The sequence below is a fragment of the Chlorocebus sabaeus genome, chromosome 15 (assembly GCF_047675955.1).
Source record: "Chlorocebus sabaeus isolate Y175 chromosome 15, mChlSab1.0.hap1, whole genome shotgun sequence".
Taxonomy (NCBI): domain Eukaryota; kingdom Metazoa; phylum Chordata; class Mammalia; order Primates; family Cercopithecidae; genus Chlorocebus; species Chlorocebus sabaeus.
Window position 1 is genome coordinate 17057305 of NC_132918.1, and position 16430 is coordinate 17073734.

At 42.0% G+C, this 16430-nt stretch overlaps 1 protein-coding gene across 3 annotated transcripts in view; it reads left to right on the forward strand.

Moving 5' to 3' along the window:
• Positions 1-16430, forward strand: part of NCEH1 (neutral cholesterol ester hydrolase 1) — an 89567-nt gene that overhangs the window by 10137 nt on the left and 63000 nt on the right. The window contains exons 2-3 of one of the 3 annotated variants that reach the window (XM_037988561.2): positions 14956-15506; positions 15805-15926. The exons of 1 other annotated variant lie outside the window; for it this stretch is intronic. In XM_037988561.2, the coding sequence (XP_037844489.2) occupies positions 15894-15926 (33 nt within the window). In that variant the 5' untranslated portion in view covers positions 14956-15506; positions 15805-15893. The remainder of the gene's footprint in view (positions 1-14955; positions 15507-15804; positions 15927-16430) is intronic. One more of the 3 variants, XM_073023461.1, reaches the window with a different exon arrangement.

Genomic DNA, 16430 nt, shown 5'->3' on the forward strand with positions numbered 1-16430 from the left:
CTTGAGTAGCTGGGACTACAGGTGTGTGCCACTATGCCTGGCTTTTTTTTTCTTTTTTAGGAAAGACAAAGTCTTGCTATGTTGCCCAGGCTGTTCTCAAACTCCTGGGCTCAAGTGATCCTCCCACTTTGGCTTCCCAAAGTGCTGGGATCACAGGCATGAGTCACTGTGCTTACCTGTAATTGAATTTTCAAGTGAAAAACTGGAGTATATTGCCTGCCTCATCAAAGGTGTGTCATATTATGAAATTTTAACAAGCTGTTTAATAAAATTAAAACCCTGGGAGTCATCACGTATTAAATAAACGTTAACTGAACACAAAGGCAAGGGGCTGGTCTGGCAAAACAGAAATGTGTAAGGCAGATACCTAATCTTGAGAAGCTTACAGTCAAGTGAGGGGTGATAAACCAACTGCCAGTGATAAGGTGGGTGCTTGAATGATGGAAGGAGAATTATGATAGAGGCGTCTGTGGGTTGCTGCAAGAGTCTTGGAAAAAACATCTAAAGTGGACCTGGGCACTGGGGAAACGTGTCTAATCTGAGATGTCAAGGTTGAGTGCTTACAGTAAGAATAACATCTATTGAGCATATAGTGAGCATTTACTCTGTGGCAGATATTGTGCTAAGTGCTTTGTGTGCAGTTAGTTTAGCCCATGGTAATACAATCAGGCAGGTGTTCTTAATGTGACAGAGGAGACTGAAATGCAAAGAAAAGTGACTTGCTTAAGGTGACACAGTTTATATGAGGTGGAGCCTGAATTCAGTTCCAGCCTGTGTTACTCCTGAACTCAGGAGTTTAGATTTGTGCTAGATTTCCTTATAATAGAAACCAGAGAAGAGACGGGTGAAAGGGGCATTCCAGCCAGAAGCAGCAGTATGTGAAGGTTCTAGTGGGAGGGGATGGTATAGCTGAGGAACTACAAGTGGTTTAGACTGACTGAAGCTTAAAGTTCAAAGGTCAGAGAGGGAGGCAGAAGGGAAGCACCAGTCAGGTGAGGAAGAGCTCTGTGGACAAGAAAGGAGCAACCGAAAGTCTTCTAGCAGAGAAGTCACATGCTCAAAACTGTGTTTTAGAATAGTCCTTCACAGTGGCAGTGTAGACACTGGAATGTAAGAGAGCAAAAGTGGGCCAGGCACGGTGGCTCACGCCTGTTATCCCAGCACTTTTGGAGGCTTAGGCAGGCGGATCGCAAGGTCATGAGTTTGAGACCAGCCATGGCCCGTATGGTGAAACCCCGTCTCCACTAAATATATATATATATTAAAAAACTAGCGGGGCGTGGTGGCATGCGCCTGTAGTGCCAGCTACTCAGGAGGCTGAGGCAGGAGAATCGCTTGAACCCAGCAGGTGGAGGTTGCAGTGAACCAAGATTGCGCCACTGCACTCCAGCCTAGGCAATAGAGGGAGACTCCATCTTTAAAAAAAAAAAAAAAAAAAAAGGCAAAAGACCATTTAGGAAGTGCTAATTCAGGTGAGAGCATGAACTAATGAAGTGGGACTGATTTGGAAGACAGCTGATCAGAGCTGCTGTTGGAGGGGAGAGTATGGAGCAGTGGAGAGGAAGGAGTCAAAGATGACTCCTGGGACAGATTCTGGAATAGTTGGGTGGATGGGGACCATGACCCTGATTTGGGAGCAAGAGCAGACCTAGGGGTGAAGGTATAAAGTTTGGGACCCTGTTTTGAAATGTCAGCTGACTAGTCAAGTATAGCTGTTCATAAACAGCTGCATATACAGATCCAGAGCTCAGGAGACAGAACTGGGCTGGTGATACGGATTTGGGAGTGGTCGGCAAATGGATAGTGGCAGAAGTAGTTGAAACAAAGGTGTTTGGAGTGAGAGAAAGATCTGGGGGATTCTACCAAGGGTGCCCCTGAGGGACATCAGTGGCGAGTGGAAAAAGAGGCTATCCCTGAGAGAAATGAGACCTTAAAGAACATAACTTTTTAGCATACCTCATATTTATAAAGTACTCTAGATTTTATGAAGGTTTTTACTAATATCACCTCTTTTCATTTTTTCAATAAATGACTGGTTGCCATTGTTATTTCCATTTGTCAGCTAAGGGAACTTGAGGTTCAGAAAGAGTCAAGGACATCATCAAGATCATATGATCAGGGCCAGGCACAGTGGCTCACACCTGTAATCCCAAGGCAGGAGGCCCCTTGAGGCCAGGAGTTCAAGACCAGCCTTGGCAACAAAGTAAGACTGTCTCTGCAAAAAATAATTAGCTGGATGTGGTGGCACGTAATCTCAGCTACTGGGGAGAATGAGGACCTCTTGAGCGTAGGAGGTAAAGGCTGTGGTGTATGATCACACCACTACACTCTAGCCTGGGTGACAGAGCAAGACCCTGTCTCTTAAAAAAAATTTTTTTTTAAACCTGTGATCAGTTATGCTGGCGAAATGGAAACTGCAAAAGAAATTCATGGTCTCTTAGTTTCATGCCCTCCCTGCTGGGCTATGCTGTGAGGACACTCATGATAACTTAGTCACTAGTGAATTTTTTGTCCTGATTTCTTTTTTTTTTTTCCTGAGCTCCCACAATTAATCTACATCAGTGCTGCTTACTATTTTTCGTGTCAGAAACAGTTACATTTGTGTTGTATACTGGGGATTCTGGAAGCAATTTTGGGGGAATCTGTATGAGCTTGAATAACAGAATTCACAAGATTTATAAAGAGTTACACAAATGGTTCTCAAATAGAATGCCAACTCTGATGCCAACTCTTCAACTCTGTATAGTTAGACAGAATGGCTTTAAGTTTTTACCTCTATAAATTATTTAAACATTGGTAGCTAGTGCCCCACCTGTAATCCATTTGTAGAATACCTGTTGGGAAGCTCACCTTTCCCTGGTTTGTAACTTTTAAAATGTATGTCTATTATCATTGATATTAAACACAGATAGATAGTCCCCAAGTTACATGTATTTAGGTAGCCATATAATTTATTGTCCAAACCAGGACATCCTTGAGAGTAGCAGGGACTGCTATTAATAATCATGCTAGGTCAACAGTGTTGTTTTCTTTGTTTTGAGACAGGGTCTCTGTGGCGCAGGCTGGGGTGCAGTGGCATGATCTTGGCTCACTGCAACCTCTGCCTCCCCGGGTTCAAGCAATCTTCCCACCTCAGCCTCCCAAGTAGCTGGGACCACAGGCACGCACCACCATGCCCAGCTGATTTTTGTATTTTTTGTAGAGACGAGGTCTCCCTATATTGCCAGGGTGGGTCTTAAACTCCTGGGTTCAAGTGATTCTCCTGCCTCAGCCTCCCAAAGTGCTGGGATTACGGGTATGAGGCACCATGCTTGGCTCAGGATAATGGTTTTAAACCTGAATGATTCCCAGTCAAACCAGGACGGATGCTCAGGCTGCATTTATTTGACTTGCACACATTAGGCCTAATCACGTCAAGGTTGTGAAATGATTGTTACCAGCCCTGAGTGCTCCAGTCTGACTGTTAATCCTCCAGTTGCCACTCCTCCACCCCACCCACACTTCCTATCCCCTGTAGAATAAAAGTGCTAAGTTCTTTGGCTGACACTTGGTGCTTGCTACAACCTGGCACCATTTTGCTGACTGCAGCCTCACTGTGCCATAGATGACAGTTTAGCTTGTGAATCTGCTTACGCTTCTCCTGTTGTCCCCTCTGTCCCAGATGCCCTCCCACCCTTTTACTTTGGCCAATATCCCACACATCTTTCAATACCAACTCAGAAATCATCTCTTTTGAGAACTTCCCCATCTCCTTCCCTCTCACTGCCCTGCCTCAGCCTTAATTTCTTTCTCAACACTCTGCTAGCGTTTTTTTTTTCTTTTATGGCCCTTAGATATTGCTTATGTTGCTACTTATGTACAGGCACCCCCACCAAATCATAAATTTTCTCACCTATCATAGACATAATTTTCCTCTTACTGCTTTAGGACTTTTGTTTTTGTTTGAAAACCATTCGTGATAGAGAAACTAAAGAGAAATTAGGAATTCATGGTTCTGCTTGCATTATCACTGTGTTACTCCGTCTGTCACATGGGGCAGGCCCTGTGCTTCCACGTGCTTCTGACTCTGAACGTAGACAAAAATGGTTTTGTGTTGTCCTTCACAACTGTGTTTTGCAAGCCTCGCTGTTTTCTGGGTTTCTAACTTCCTCATGTTTTAATAGATTTTTGCTTGTTTTCAAATTTGTCGTGAATTATGGGTCTGTTTCTAACTAAATGTTAGTTATAGGCCATCTCCTTAAAAGAACACTGGTGATTTTCCATATTTGATAGTCATCTGCCTTTTCTTTTTCCCCTTGAATAGGGTAGTTGATGAATACCCCATGAGAGACTGAGACCCTTTTCTGAGCTGCCTGTCCCATAATGTTGTCCCTGCCCTGAGACTCAAACTATCTTTCTTTGAACTCTTTGAAATCTACTTTTTAAAAAGTGGAAGATGTTTATCTCACTGTTTCTGATATATGCATCATTTCCAAGGTAAAGTCACTTTGTCCCAAGGTTTCAGGCACTTCCATTTCACTGCACACAGTTCTTCCTTGTTTGTGAGAGGCAAGGCCAGACAGCAATTATCCAGGCTTCCTTAACTTTCTTTGCAAAGCAAGTCAATTCTGCTTTTAGAGGCCGGGTGCAGTGGCTCACGCTTGTAATCCCAGCACTTTGGGAGGCTGAGGCAGGTGTATCACCTGAGATCAGGAGTTCGAGACCAGCCTGGCCAACATGGTGAAACCCTATCTCTACTAAAAATACAAAAATTAGCCGGGCGTGGTGGCGGGTGCCTGTAATCCCAGCTACTTGGAAGGCTGAGGTAGGAGAATCGCTTGAACCCGGGAGGCGGAGCTTGCAGTGAGCCGAGATCACGCCACTTTACTCCAACCTGGGTGACAGAGTGAGACTCCATCTCAAAAAAAAAAAAAAAAAAAAATTCTGCTTTTAGGAAAAGATCAGCTTTTAACAATAAGATTGCTGGCAGATACCTACATAGTAATAGATGCATTTGCAGCATTATAAACACAACCACTTTATAAAATAGTAGTTAATGTTCTCATTTTATAGGAAAGGAAATAGAGGCTCAACAAAGTTCAGTAACTTGTTCAGAGACATGGGCCTGCTTAGTGAAGTTGGCTGTGAACAAGGTCTGCTGGACCCCATAGCTCTTTCAGCTGTATTCAGCAGTCTCCTGTTATGGTCGTTCAATCTTCTGTCTTCCCCTTCTCCCTCTTCTCCCTCCACTCTCAGCTCTTTTGTGGCTAGTTGTATGATCCACATTAAGAATGCATCACATAGGGAAAAAGTGTATTATGTGTTTACAAATGTTAGTCCTGGAGGATGCTAATACTGTTTTTAAAAAAAGAAACTTGAGACAAATAATGTATAACAGTTTATTTGAGCCAAGAGAGCTGCACTCTGCAGGGTGAACAGCAAGATTCTATAGACCAAACACCCAAGAGAGGTAGAGAAATTACTTGATTGGCTACAGCTAGGCATTTTGCCTTATTTGAATATGATCCAGTGGCTAGAGGTCAGTTAGTGGTTTCTGAAAGTTTAAGCTTAAGTTTTATTTTACTGTTTATGTTGAATTGGGTTTTGGCCTGCTTACCTAGGGGCTCTAGTTAAAGTGACAACCTCAGGCCAATGGCCTCAGTATTTGCTTTAAAGATGTGTATTGGCTGGATGCTGTGGTTCACACCCGTAACCCCAGCACTTTTGGAGGCCAAGGCAGGTGGATTGCCTGAGCTTAAGAGTTCGAGACCAGCCTGGGCAACATGGCAACACACTGAGGCAAGATCACCCGCCATTAGGACTAGAATTCAAGTAAAGCACTTTAATTTTTATAACAAAATGTCATGTCAACACTTACAGATGTTAAATAACCTGCCCAACTAGTCACCTTGAACAGAGAACATAACCTAAGGGTTTGTTTACTGATCTAGCAAGTGATTAAAATGCTCAGTCTGGAAAGTTATGAAAATTGCACAAGATGTGAATAAAGTTTTATTGTTTGTTGTCATCATCATCAAACATTAGTTAATATGTAAAGCACTTGGACCAGTACTTGGCACACGAGAAATATATTTAGTCCAAATCTGATTTTTGTCAGTTGTCTACACTAAACTACAATGGTAATTTTTTTTCTCTCTCTCTTATTGTCACCATTGTTCTTGCCAATCTGCTATTGCTTTCAGGTTTGGGGATTTCTATACAGTTATAGATTTATTATTATTATTATTATTATTATTATTATTATTATTATGATGTTTTGAGACAGGGTCTCGCTCTGTCGCCCAGGCTGAAGTGCAGTGGCGCGATCTCAGCTCAATGCAAGCTCCACCTCCTGAGTTCACACCATTCTCCTGCCTCAGCCTTCTGAGTAGCTGGGACTACAGGCGCCCGCCACCACGCCTGGCTAACTTTTTGTATTTTTAGTAGAGACGGGGTCTCACCTTGTTAGCCAGGATAGTCTCGATCTCCTGACCTCGTGATTGCCCGTCTCGGCCTCCCAAAGTACTGGGATTACAGGCATGAGCCACCGCACCTGGCCTAGGTATAGAGCTTCTTAACATGGACTGCTGTTGGTTATGGCTATTAGGTTTAAATCCTGGCTTTAGCACTTGTGACTAGTTGGGCAGGTTATTTAACATCTGTTAAGTGTTAGTTTCTTATCTGTGAACATGAAGATAATGACAGTACCTCCTTCAAGGCTTATAAGGATTAAATGTAATTGTGTATATGAGTTTCTTAACCCAGTGCTTGGCATATAACAAGCACTCAAAACCTCTTCCTAAAGTTAAAGTTTTAGAGTCCACAGATTTAGTGTGCTGATGTTCTAATTGGATATATGAATCATCATCATCATCATCATAGCCAGTTCATTTTTCTTTTTCTTTTTTTTTTTCTTTTTTTTTTTTTTGAGACAGAGGCTTACTCTGTCACCCAGGCTGGAGTGCAGTGGCACTATCTCAGCTTATTGCAACCTTTGCCTACTAGGTTCAAGCGATTCTCCTGCCTCAGCCTCCCAAGTAGCTGAGATTACAGGTGTGCACCACCACGCCCAGCTAATTTTTGCATTTTTAGTAGAGACAGCATTTCACCATGTTGGCCAGGCTGGTCTCAAACTCCTGACCTCAAGTGATCCACCCACCTTGGCCTCCCAGAGTGCTGGGACTATAGATGTGAATCATCACGCCCAGCTGCTAGCTCGTTTTTCTAACTATGATTTAAATATATTAACCCAATCTTTATACCAGCCTTGTTACATAAGTACTATTGTTGTTAACTTATAAATGAGGAAATTGAGGCACAGAGAGGTTAATTAAATATCTACCCAAGTCACATACCCCGTAAGTGGCAGAGTCAAAATTCTACTCCAGGTAATCTGTCTGGAGGTAGTGCTCCAAAAGCTGCAGAAATCTCCTCTTAGTCACTGTCTTATATCAAGGAGCTCCACTGGGCTTTGCCAAGGTATCAGTTCATTTTAGAATTTTATGTCAACTGTGAAGAGTTCCTTAGACTGTAGGTACCTTAGGCAAAGTTGTTGACATGACATTTTGTTATAAAAATTAAAGTGCTTTACTTGAATTCTAGTCCTAATGGCGGGTGATCTTGCCTCAATGTGAAGGTAGTGAAGAAGTATTTACAAGCAGGGTTGATATTTTCCTCAACAAAGGGCTTTAGGTTTGCTCAAATGATTGACAACTCTGGGGCTTCGAGATCTGGCCTATGAGTATGGAAAAGGTGACTTTGACTTCTGACGTTATGAAAGACAGGTGTCTTCAGTTAACCACCATAATTGAGGAAATATGCCATGGCCTCTCTATCTTTTGTTAGTTGAGCAATTATTATGTGGTAGTACTAGGATATTGCAATTCACAAGACAAGCAGCACTTGGTCCTCCTGGAGCTACAATCCAGTGCTAAAAACATGAGATGAATAAGTAAAGGAAATATAGGAAATAGGGAGAAATTTTTTGGCAGGTCAGTGATAAGGGAAACCCTGGAAATCCATGAAATCCCCTGAGAAGCCAGTGTTGAATGAAGAGTAGTGTTAGAGCTGCCGAGAAGAGGTGGAGCCTTGGAGAAAGCAGAAGTTGGGAAAACAAGAAAAAACTGGGAAGAGGACATCAGAGAAGCCCAGACAGAGCACTGCCAGCAGGGCGGGGCCAGCTGTGATGAACTCTCCTGAGAAGCTGAGGAACCTGAGGACTGCAATGGACCTGTCAGGACTCCAAAAGTGCACTCCAGGCATCTGTGCCTTTCCATTCAGTGTCTCGACCTGTAACCTGTCTGTTGGAGTGGTGTTAACGATGTCTTCCAAAACCGATGTTTTGACTTTGGCAATGTTGATATTGAGCTATCATTTCTGACAAGAAATAGTCAAAATATGCTTTATAGGTTGTGATTAAAATTCAAGGTGGAAGTTACCGATGGAAATTACTGATGAACTAAATAGTAAAATACACACACACGCACACACACATATATATATACACACAGACACATATATATATACACACACACACATATATATCTTTCCCCAGCTAACTAAATTAATGTCGGTTGGTTCATCGACGTGGAAACATATTTTACAATCTGGACTCTTTGCAGGCTAAGTAGCCTTTTCTGTCTGTCTCAAAAAAAAGTTTCTCATCAGATTAATAATAAACTTAGTCCATTTTAGATTAAATCCTATTAGTTCTAAAGTTGTATAACATTTAAATATAGGTTGGGCACTGTGGCTTACGCTTGGGCAGGATGAGGCAGGAAGTTTGCTTGAGCCCAGGAGTTTGAGACCATCCTGGCCAAGGTGGTGAGACCCGTCTCTACAAAAAATTTCAAAAGTTGGCCGGGTGTGGTGGCAGGTGCCTGTAGTCCTAGCTACTCAGGAGACTGGGCCGGGGGGAGGATCGATTGAATCCAGGAGCTTGAGGCTGGGGTGTGCTATGATTGTGCCACTGCCCCAGCCTGGGTGACAGAGTGAGACTCTGTCTCAAAAAAAAAATAAATAAATAAAAACATTTAAGAATTAAATACACATACTATACTTTTGTTAAGGACAGTGGGTCAGTATTTTACAGGATACTTCATGTGCCAAATTTGGTACTTGGCAGCCAGAGGTTTCTACTGACCAAAACCAGTAATGTGTCAGTCTTATTTCCTCACATAGCTAATTAAAATTGCCCAATTCTGAATTGTTCAATTAAATGAAGCTTAATACTTGGATGAAAAGAAAGATGGTATTATTGATCATGTCTACAGAAGGAACCTCGTTGGTAGTGATGTTCAATTACTCTAAAAACATTAACATGGTTTCTGTCTCTCTCAAAGCATATTTTGAGAGCAAATAATAGAATTTAACTGCTTCAAAGAGTTGGATTTCCATTTCGGTATTGTGAGTGGTTAAATGTCTTTGTCTCATCCCCAACTCTAACTATCCCCTCCCTTTTTGTTTTTGTTTTTGTTTTTGTTTTTTCATATTCAGGCTTTAGAAGATTGGGAAGCAATCATGGGTAGCATGTTAAAATTTGACACACCTGTAATCATTAAAGTTGCTGAAATACAGATTGGTCCTTGTGGTTTTATGTGCACATGGTTTACTTTCAGGGTCTTTTTATAGATATTGAAGCTATACTTAAACATATAGTCTTATATTTTGTTATAGCTCTTCCTCTTTCTGTTTATGGAGGAAAAAGATGCATTATTCATTTTTTAAAGTGCCAGCATATTTTCAGCAGACCTTTTTTTGGTTACCCAGAATGTGTCAGACACCGCAGAGTCCTAGAGCTTCTCATACTCTGAAAAACCAAGACGTAGACAATCTCAAACAAATATGCTGAGGGCTTCAGTTTGTGGTACAAAGTGGGTGCTATGGGAGCCAGGTTGGAGAAGGCCCCTGTAAGTCTGAGGAACTCAGAGGAACCCAGAGGAAGTGCTGGCTGAGCTGGGTCTGAATGGATGAGAAGCAGCACTCTTCCAATAGGAAGAGCATTCCAGGAAGTGAAAACAGCAGGTGGAAGAGTCTGAGGTGGAAGAGCATGGCACAAACAGGAAGCTACCGCTGTGGAGTTTCTAAAAGTATCAAAGTTTGAAGGAGATCTTTACATGACTGAACCATGGGTGGGACTAGCCTGCCTTGTGTTGTTAGATCTATTTCACTGCTTTAATTGGGGTCACTTTTAATAAGCCAATAATAGGATAATGAAAGCACACAACCAATATCAAGAGTAAGTACTACTTGGTGAAATAAACTTGAAACTATTTACTGAAAATATTCTAGACCAGGCACGGTGACTCATACCTGTAATCCTAGCACTCTGGGAGGCCGAGGCAGGTGGGTCACTTGAGCCCGGGAGTTTGAGACCAGCCTGGGCAACACAGTGGGACCCCTATCTCTACAAAAAATTTAAAAAAAAAAATTAGCCTGGCCTGGTGACATGCACCTGTGGTCCCAGCTACTTGGGAGGCTGAAGGAGAATGGCGTGAACCTAGGAGGTGGAGCTTGCAGTGAGCCATGATCCTGCCACAGCACTCCAGCCTGAGTGACAGAGCAAGACTTTAACTCAAAAAAAAAGAAAAAAGAAGGAAAAGTAATAAAAATATTCTGTTACAAACCTTAGAGTAGAGTAGCATTTAACTCCTGGTGGCCAAATATATAATTTGATTGAAAACAATGAGGTTTTTCTTCTGTTTGGTTTTAGTAGCTTTTTGTCTTTAACAAAAACTTCTTTAAGTCTGTCTTTCTTGCTGTGTTCCTAATGTATTATTTCAGAAGGTCGTTCTTTGTTGAAAGTTTGAAACAAACACTGCAGTTATTGGCAGCTATGGTGCCTTAGTGGAAACAAACGCTTCTTGCATGTTTGTCAAAAGGGGTGGGTCTATGGTTAGAGAATGTGACCTCTTGTTTTAACTACCCAGTCTAGTTTCCCTCTCATCTCCTCTCACTACCCCCCTGTTCTTTCTTTTCTTTTCTTTTCTTTTTTTTTTTTTTTTGAGACGAAGTCTTGCTCTGTCACTCAAGCTGGAGTGCAGTGGCATGATCTTGGCTCACTGCAAGCTCTACCTCCCGGGTTCACGCCATTCTCCTCCCTCAGCCTCCCAAGCAGCTAGGACCACAGGCGTCCGCCAACACACCAGGCTACTTTTTTTGTATTTTTAGTAGAGATGGGATTTCACTGTGCTAGCCAGGATGATCTCAATCTCCTGAGTCAGGAGCTTCATGATCAATCTCCTGACTTCATGACTTCATGACCTGACTTCATGATCAATCTCCTGACTTCATGAAGTCAATCTCCTGACTTCATGATCCACCCGCCTCAGCCTCCCAAAGTGCTGGGATTACAGGCGTGAGCCACCTCGCCCAGCCAACACCCTGTTCTTTCTTTAACCTTGTTTGCCAGTTCTTTCTGTCATGGGATTTGTTTACTCCTAAGTAATTCCATCTCCACTGCCTGGCTGAAAGCTCTGGAGGGGAGGGGCTTGTCTGTGGACTTCCCCACTGTATGCCCAACTCCTAAAAGTACCTGGCACAAAGTAAACACATATTTGCTGAGTGAGTGAATAGATTGATGAGTGACCAAAAGTCCCTGGACAGCTTTTACAGTAGAGAGGGTATTGGTGATAACACCTTGACAGGAAGTAGTCTCTGCATCCCATTTCTCAAATAAGGCAGCATCAGTGAAATTGACCAAGAAAATGTGCTTGCAGCCGGGCGCCGTGGCCCATGCCTCTAATCCCAGCACTTTGGGAGGCTGATGTGGGTTGATCGCTTGAGGCCAGAAGTTCAAGACCAGCCCTGGCAATATGGTGAAACCCCCGTCTCTACTAAAAACACAAAAATTAGCTGGGCGCTGTGGCACACACGTGTAATCCCAGCTACTCAGGAGGCTGAGGCAGGAGAATTGCTTGAACCCGGGAGGCGGATGTTGCAGTAAGCCAAGATTGCACCATTGCACTCTAGCCTGGGCGACAAAGCAAGACCCTATCTCCAAAAAAAAAAAAAAAAAAGTGCTTGTGTTTGCCCTGGATTCCTGTTTCCTTTCCATGAAGAGTCTAAGCAAGGAAGTGGAAAGTGGTAAGGGATAAGCTGCCTGCTTCTTCAGAAGGCATGAACTTAGCAGCAATGGTGAAAGGAAACAAATAGCAATACATTCATTCATTTCACAATTATATTGAACACAAATTATGTAAGAAGTGTGTGCTAAACCTAGGGGAACAAAAATGAAGGAGATATCTAGAAGCTCATAATGATAATGCAACAAGTTTTAAAAGTAGAAGCTTAAACTAGAAAGCACAAAGGCAGGAGTGATGGTCTGAGGGATGAGTTGGATAGGGCACCATAGAGGAAGGGATGTCTGACATGGATACTGAAGGATGGACTGGGGTTTGATCATGAGGGAAAGCAGAAGAAATTCCAGTAACAAATGGAATCCTACTGTCCAGCCCTCTCTATGTTTGAAGAAAGTATCTACTGCCCAGGCAAGACAGACAAGTTGTGTAAGCAAAGTGTGTACAAAGAAGCAAAATATAGGAATATGATTAGGTAAAGGTGTTTGGGCAGTGTGTGGATGTCAGGGAGTAGAGAATGTTTAAGTTCCATGATCCCTGGATGTCATAGCTGCTTTAAAAATTTCCCCACAGAAGCCTAATTTCTTTGGCAAATTAGAACTGAATTATTTTATTATGAAAGGTAGATTATCATGCTATAGCAATTTTGGAAAATAGAAAAAAATCACTTATAATCTCAGTTTAATACACTGTTTCTTTTTGTGTATATGTTTTGTTTTTGTTAGGTTGAATATGCACTACTAATATTAGAATTCTAACAGAAGGATTTGTCAAATTACTGCATATTATTTCCATCTTCTGTAATGGATGCATTAGAGCTTGTGTCATTTTAAAACCTATTCTCCTATTGCCAAAAATTTAGACTGTTTAGTTACTTGCTACCATAAATAATGTTACAGTGAACATATTGTGTAATCTGTTTCTTAGGATTTTCCTCAAAAAATTCCTAAAAAGTAGAATTACTAGATCAAAGACTGTAAATATTTTTGCAGGTCCTATTACATATTTCCAAGTTATTTGCCAATTTATATGGCTAATAGCAATGTGCAAGAATGTTGGTTGTGCTACACGCTTTTCCAGAACAATTGTAATTGATTTTTCTAACTTGTTACTTCAGTAGCTTAAATGGTTACCTTGTTTAATTGGAATCTCTTTGAAAAGAGTTGACATTAAAATTCTTGTTCATTCCTTCAATGAATATTTATTGCATATCACTTTGCAACAGCACTATTCTGGGGAAAGAGCAATAAGCAAGCATAATTCCTGCATTCATACTCTACATTCTTAAAGAAATGTTCATTTAAAAAAATGCTTGAGAGGTTTTAAATATTTTCCCCAACCTCATACAACTGACAAGTGGCTACAAAGAGATTATAAAATGGTCTATTTTACTCTCACAGTCTTTTCCAATTTTACTATACTACCCTGAAAAAGGAAATACAGGGGCTTTTTTTGGGGGGGGTGGGGGAGGTGGAGTTTGGCTCTGTCACCCAGGCTGTCACTCCAGGCTGAAGTGCAGTGGTGTGATCTCAGCTCATTGCAGTCTCCGCCTCCTGAGCTCAAGCAGTTCTCCTGCCTCAGCCTCCCAAGTAAATGGGATTACAGGCTGGTGCCATCACGCCCGGCTAATTTTGAAATACAAGGGCCAGGCGCGGGGGCTCACGCCTGTAATCTCAGCACTTTGGGAGGCCGAGTCAGGCAGATCACCTGAGGTCAGGAGTCTGAGACCACCCTGGCCAATATGGTGAAACCCTGTCTCTACTAAAACTACAAAAATTAGGCGGGCGCCTGTAGTCCCACCTACTCGGGAGGCTGAGGCAGGAGAATCACTTGAACCCGGGAGGCGGAGGTTGCGGTGAGCCGAGATGGCGCCACTGCACTCCAGCCTGCGCAACAAGAGCGAAGCTCTGTTCCCCCCACCCCCTACCCCCCAAAAAAGTTACTCCAAGTCATTTTATGAGGTACATGTGAATATCAGTCTCATTGCTTTATAGTCTTGCTTGCTATGAACAAAGTAAATCCTCAGCTTTACTACAACTTATTATCTAGAAGAACTTTGACTTTTCCAGAAATCAAATTCAGCTTCAGGCAAGGAGCATTTGTACCCGCTAAGGGTAGTCAAGGAGTGAACCAAAGTCTCTGAAAACAGTTCTGCTGTTTAAAACAAAACAAAACTTTAGTCAGTAGTAGCCACATGAGATCACATATGTGAATTCCCAACTCGTTTGCAAAGGTGAAGACATTTACGTGCTCTGAAAGTTGCTTTGGTTTTTCAGTGTGTGTGAGGATTGTCTGCTTCCAGCCCTGCTTGGGTTGTGGAATCCTGCATGTCCAGAGCGTCTGTAAGTTATCACCAACAGTTTAACCTGTCAGCTCCAAGGACAAGGGCCAACACCTTGTAGCATTGCCTGTGACCCTTAGCACAGTACTGGACACCTATCATCACACTCAGTTATAAATAGCCTACTTCCTGGTATTTGAGTGTAGATAGTGCTATCCTGGTGAAGGGTGAGGAGGACAGCATTTAGGCAGCTTAGACTTTCTTTCATATAGATATAAAGATATTTAAAATACATATATTTACATATAAATATAATATAATCTCATTAATCTATTTTCCTTTAATCTTCTAACTCCAACCCAGTAATGATCTCAGAACAATTAATCCTTCCACTTCTTTTGTTATTTCCCTCAAGAGTGACCATAATTACCTCTGACAAGACTATACTCAAATCAAGGAAAATAAAATCTATTTTGAAGGGAAAAGAAATCTTTAAAAGAAACAAGTGCATCAGCTCTGCAGTCCTTGAGAAGATCCAATAAATTTCTTTAGAGTCTCCATAATCTCCATGTCCATTTTCATTTTCTTTCTTTCTTTTTTTCTTTTTCTTTTTTTTAGATGGAGTTTCGCTCTTGTTGCCCAGGCTGGAATGCACTGATGTGATCTCGGCTCACTGCAACCTCTGCCTCCCAGATTCAAGCGATTCTTGTGCCTCAGCCTCCTGACTAGCTAGGATTACAGGCACCCACCCCCATGCTAATTTTTATGTTTTTAGTAGAGACGGGGTTTCACCATGTTGGTCAGGTAGGTCACGAACTTCTGACCCCAGGTGATCCACCCGCCTCAGCCTCCCAAAGTGCTGGGATTACAGGCGTGAGCCACTGTTCCCGGCCTCCATGTCCATTTTCATTGTTCTCTAATTAAACTGTTTCTATGCATTAACATAATTTAAAATTTAAAACTGAATAATCAAACTTCTAATTTTATGCCTTGGTTCTGTTTGTTGTCCAGGTTAGGGGCTAGAACACTGTTAATTATGCATATTATTGTTTGTATGAAAAGATGTGATCGAACTTTCAAACAGCCAGAGACTGACCTGCACATGTTATTTTTGGCCAACATTGCATATTAAACATTTTTTAACTCATTGCCAACACTGAAAGTTACAGGTATTTCACAAAATCTGGGCTTTCTACTTCTCTTGAAAAATTGCCGTCTGGCAACACTGGGCCAGCATCTCCATGTCCCATAATTGCCTGTGGCTGAGCAGCAGCTGCTTTCTGAGGGTATTGTTTCTCTAGTTTACCACAAGACTCCCTATTCCCTGATATCACACCTGTTTTACTCATTTCCATTAGTTGCCCTGGCCCTTGAAGACATGAGTTTATGACCTGTATTCTACAGGAAGCTCATTTAATCTTTCATGTAATGAACAAATATTTATTGAATTCTTTTCATTTTCACAAGTGTTCCATGTGGTTCCTGTGCTTGAGAGATTCAGAATCTATTTGGGAAGATGAAAGATATTGTACAGCAAGCAAAAATAATACAGGAACATGAGCCTAGAGATGCTAGGAGGCCATCAGTATGTGAGTAATTTTCAAACGGGCAGTACAGTTATCAAGGCTGTGAACTCCGAGGGGTGAAAACTGAGCCAGGATGGTGTTGTGAAGGTTCAGATTGAAGCTGTACCTTGAAGAATGGGTCAGAATAGTATCGCCCGGGGGCTAAGGGAAGGGGGTGGCATGGGTAGGAGGTGAGAATAAAATAACCATCCACAAAACCAAGTTGTATGTTGGGCAAGTAGGCCTATTTGGTTGGATTAAAGGAGTACAGGCTATCTCTCATCAGTGAAAGCTTCTGACACCCACCCTTTAATTATCACCCTTATTGTCTGTTAAGTATACAGTTGTTCAGGAGATGCCCAAACAGAAAAGCAGCAAGCAGTTTGTGTAAATACCAGCCCACTTCTTTTTAGGCAAAGCATGTTTTCCACTTGCTTAAAACCCCTTCATGTTACTTCTTCCTAGCTCTCCCTCCCCCTAGAAAAAATGGGGAAGAGACCTTGATTCCTGGCATATTAAGGCCTCTAG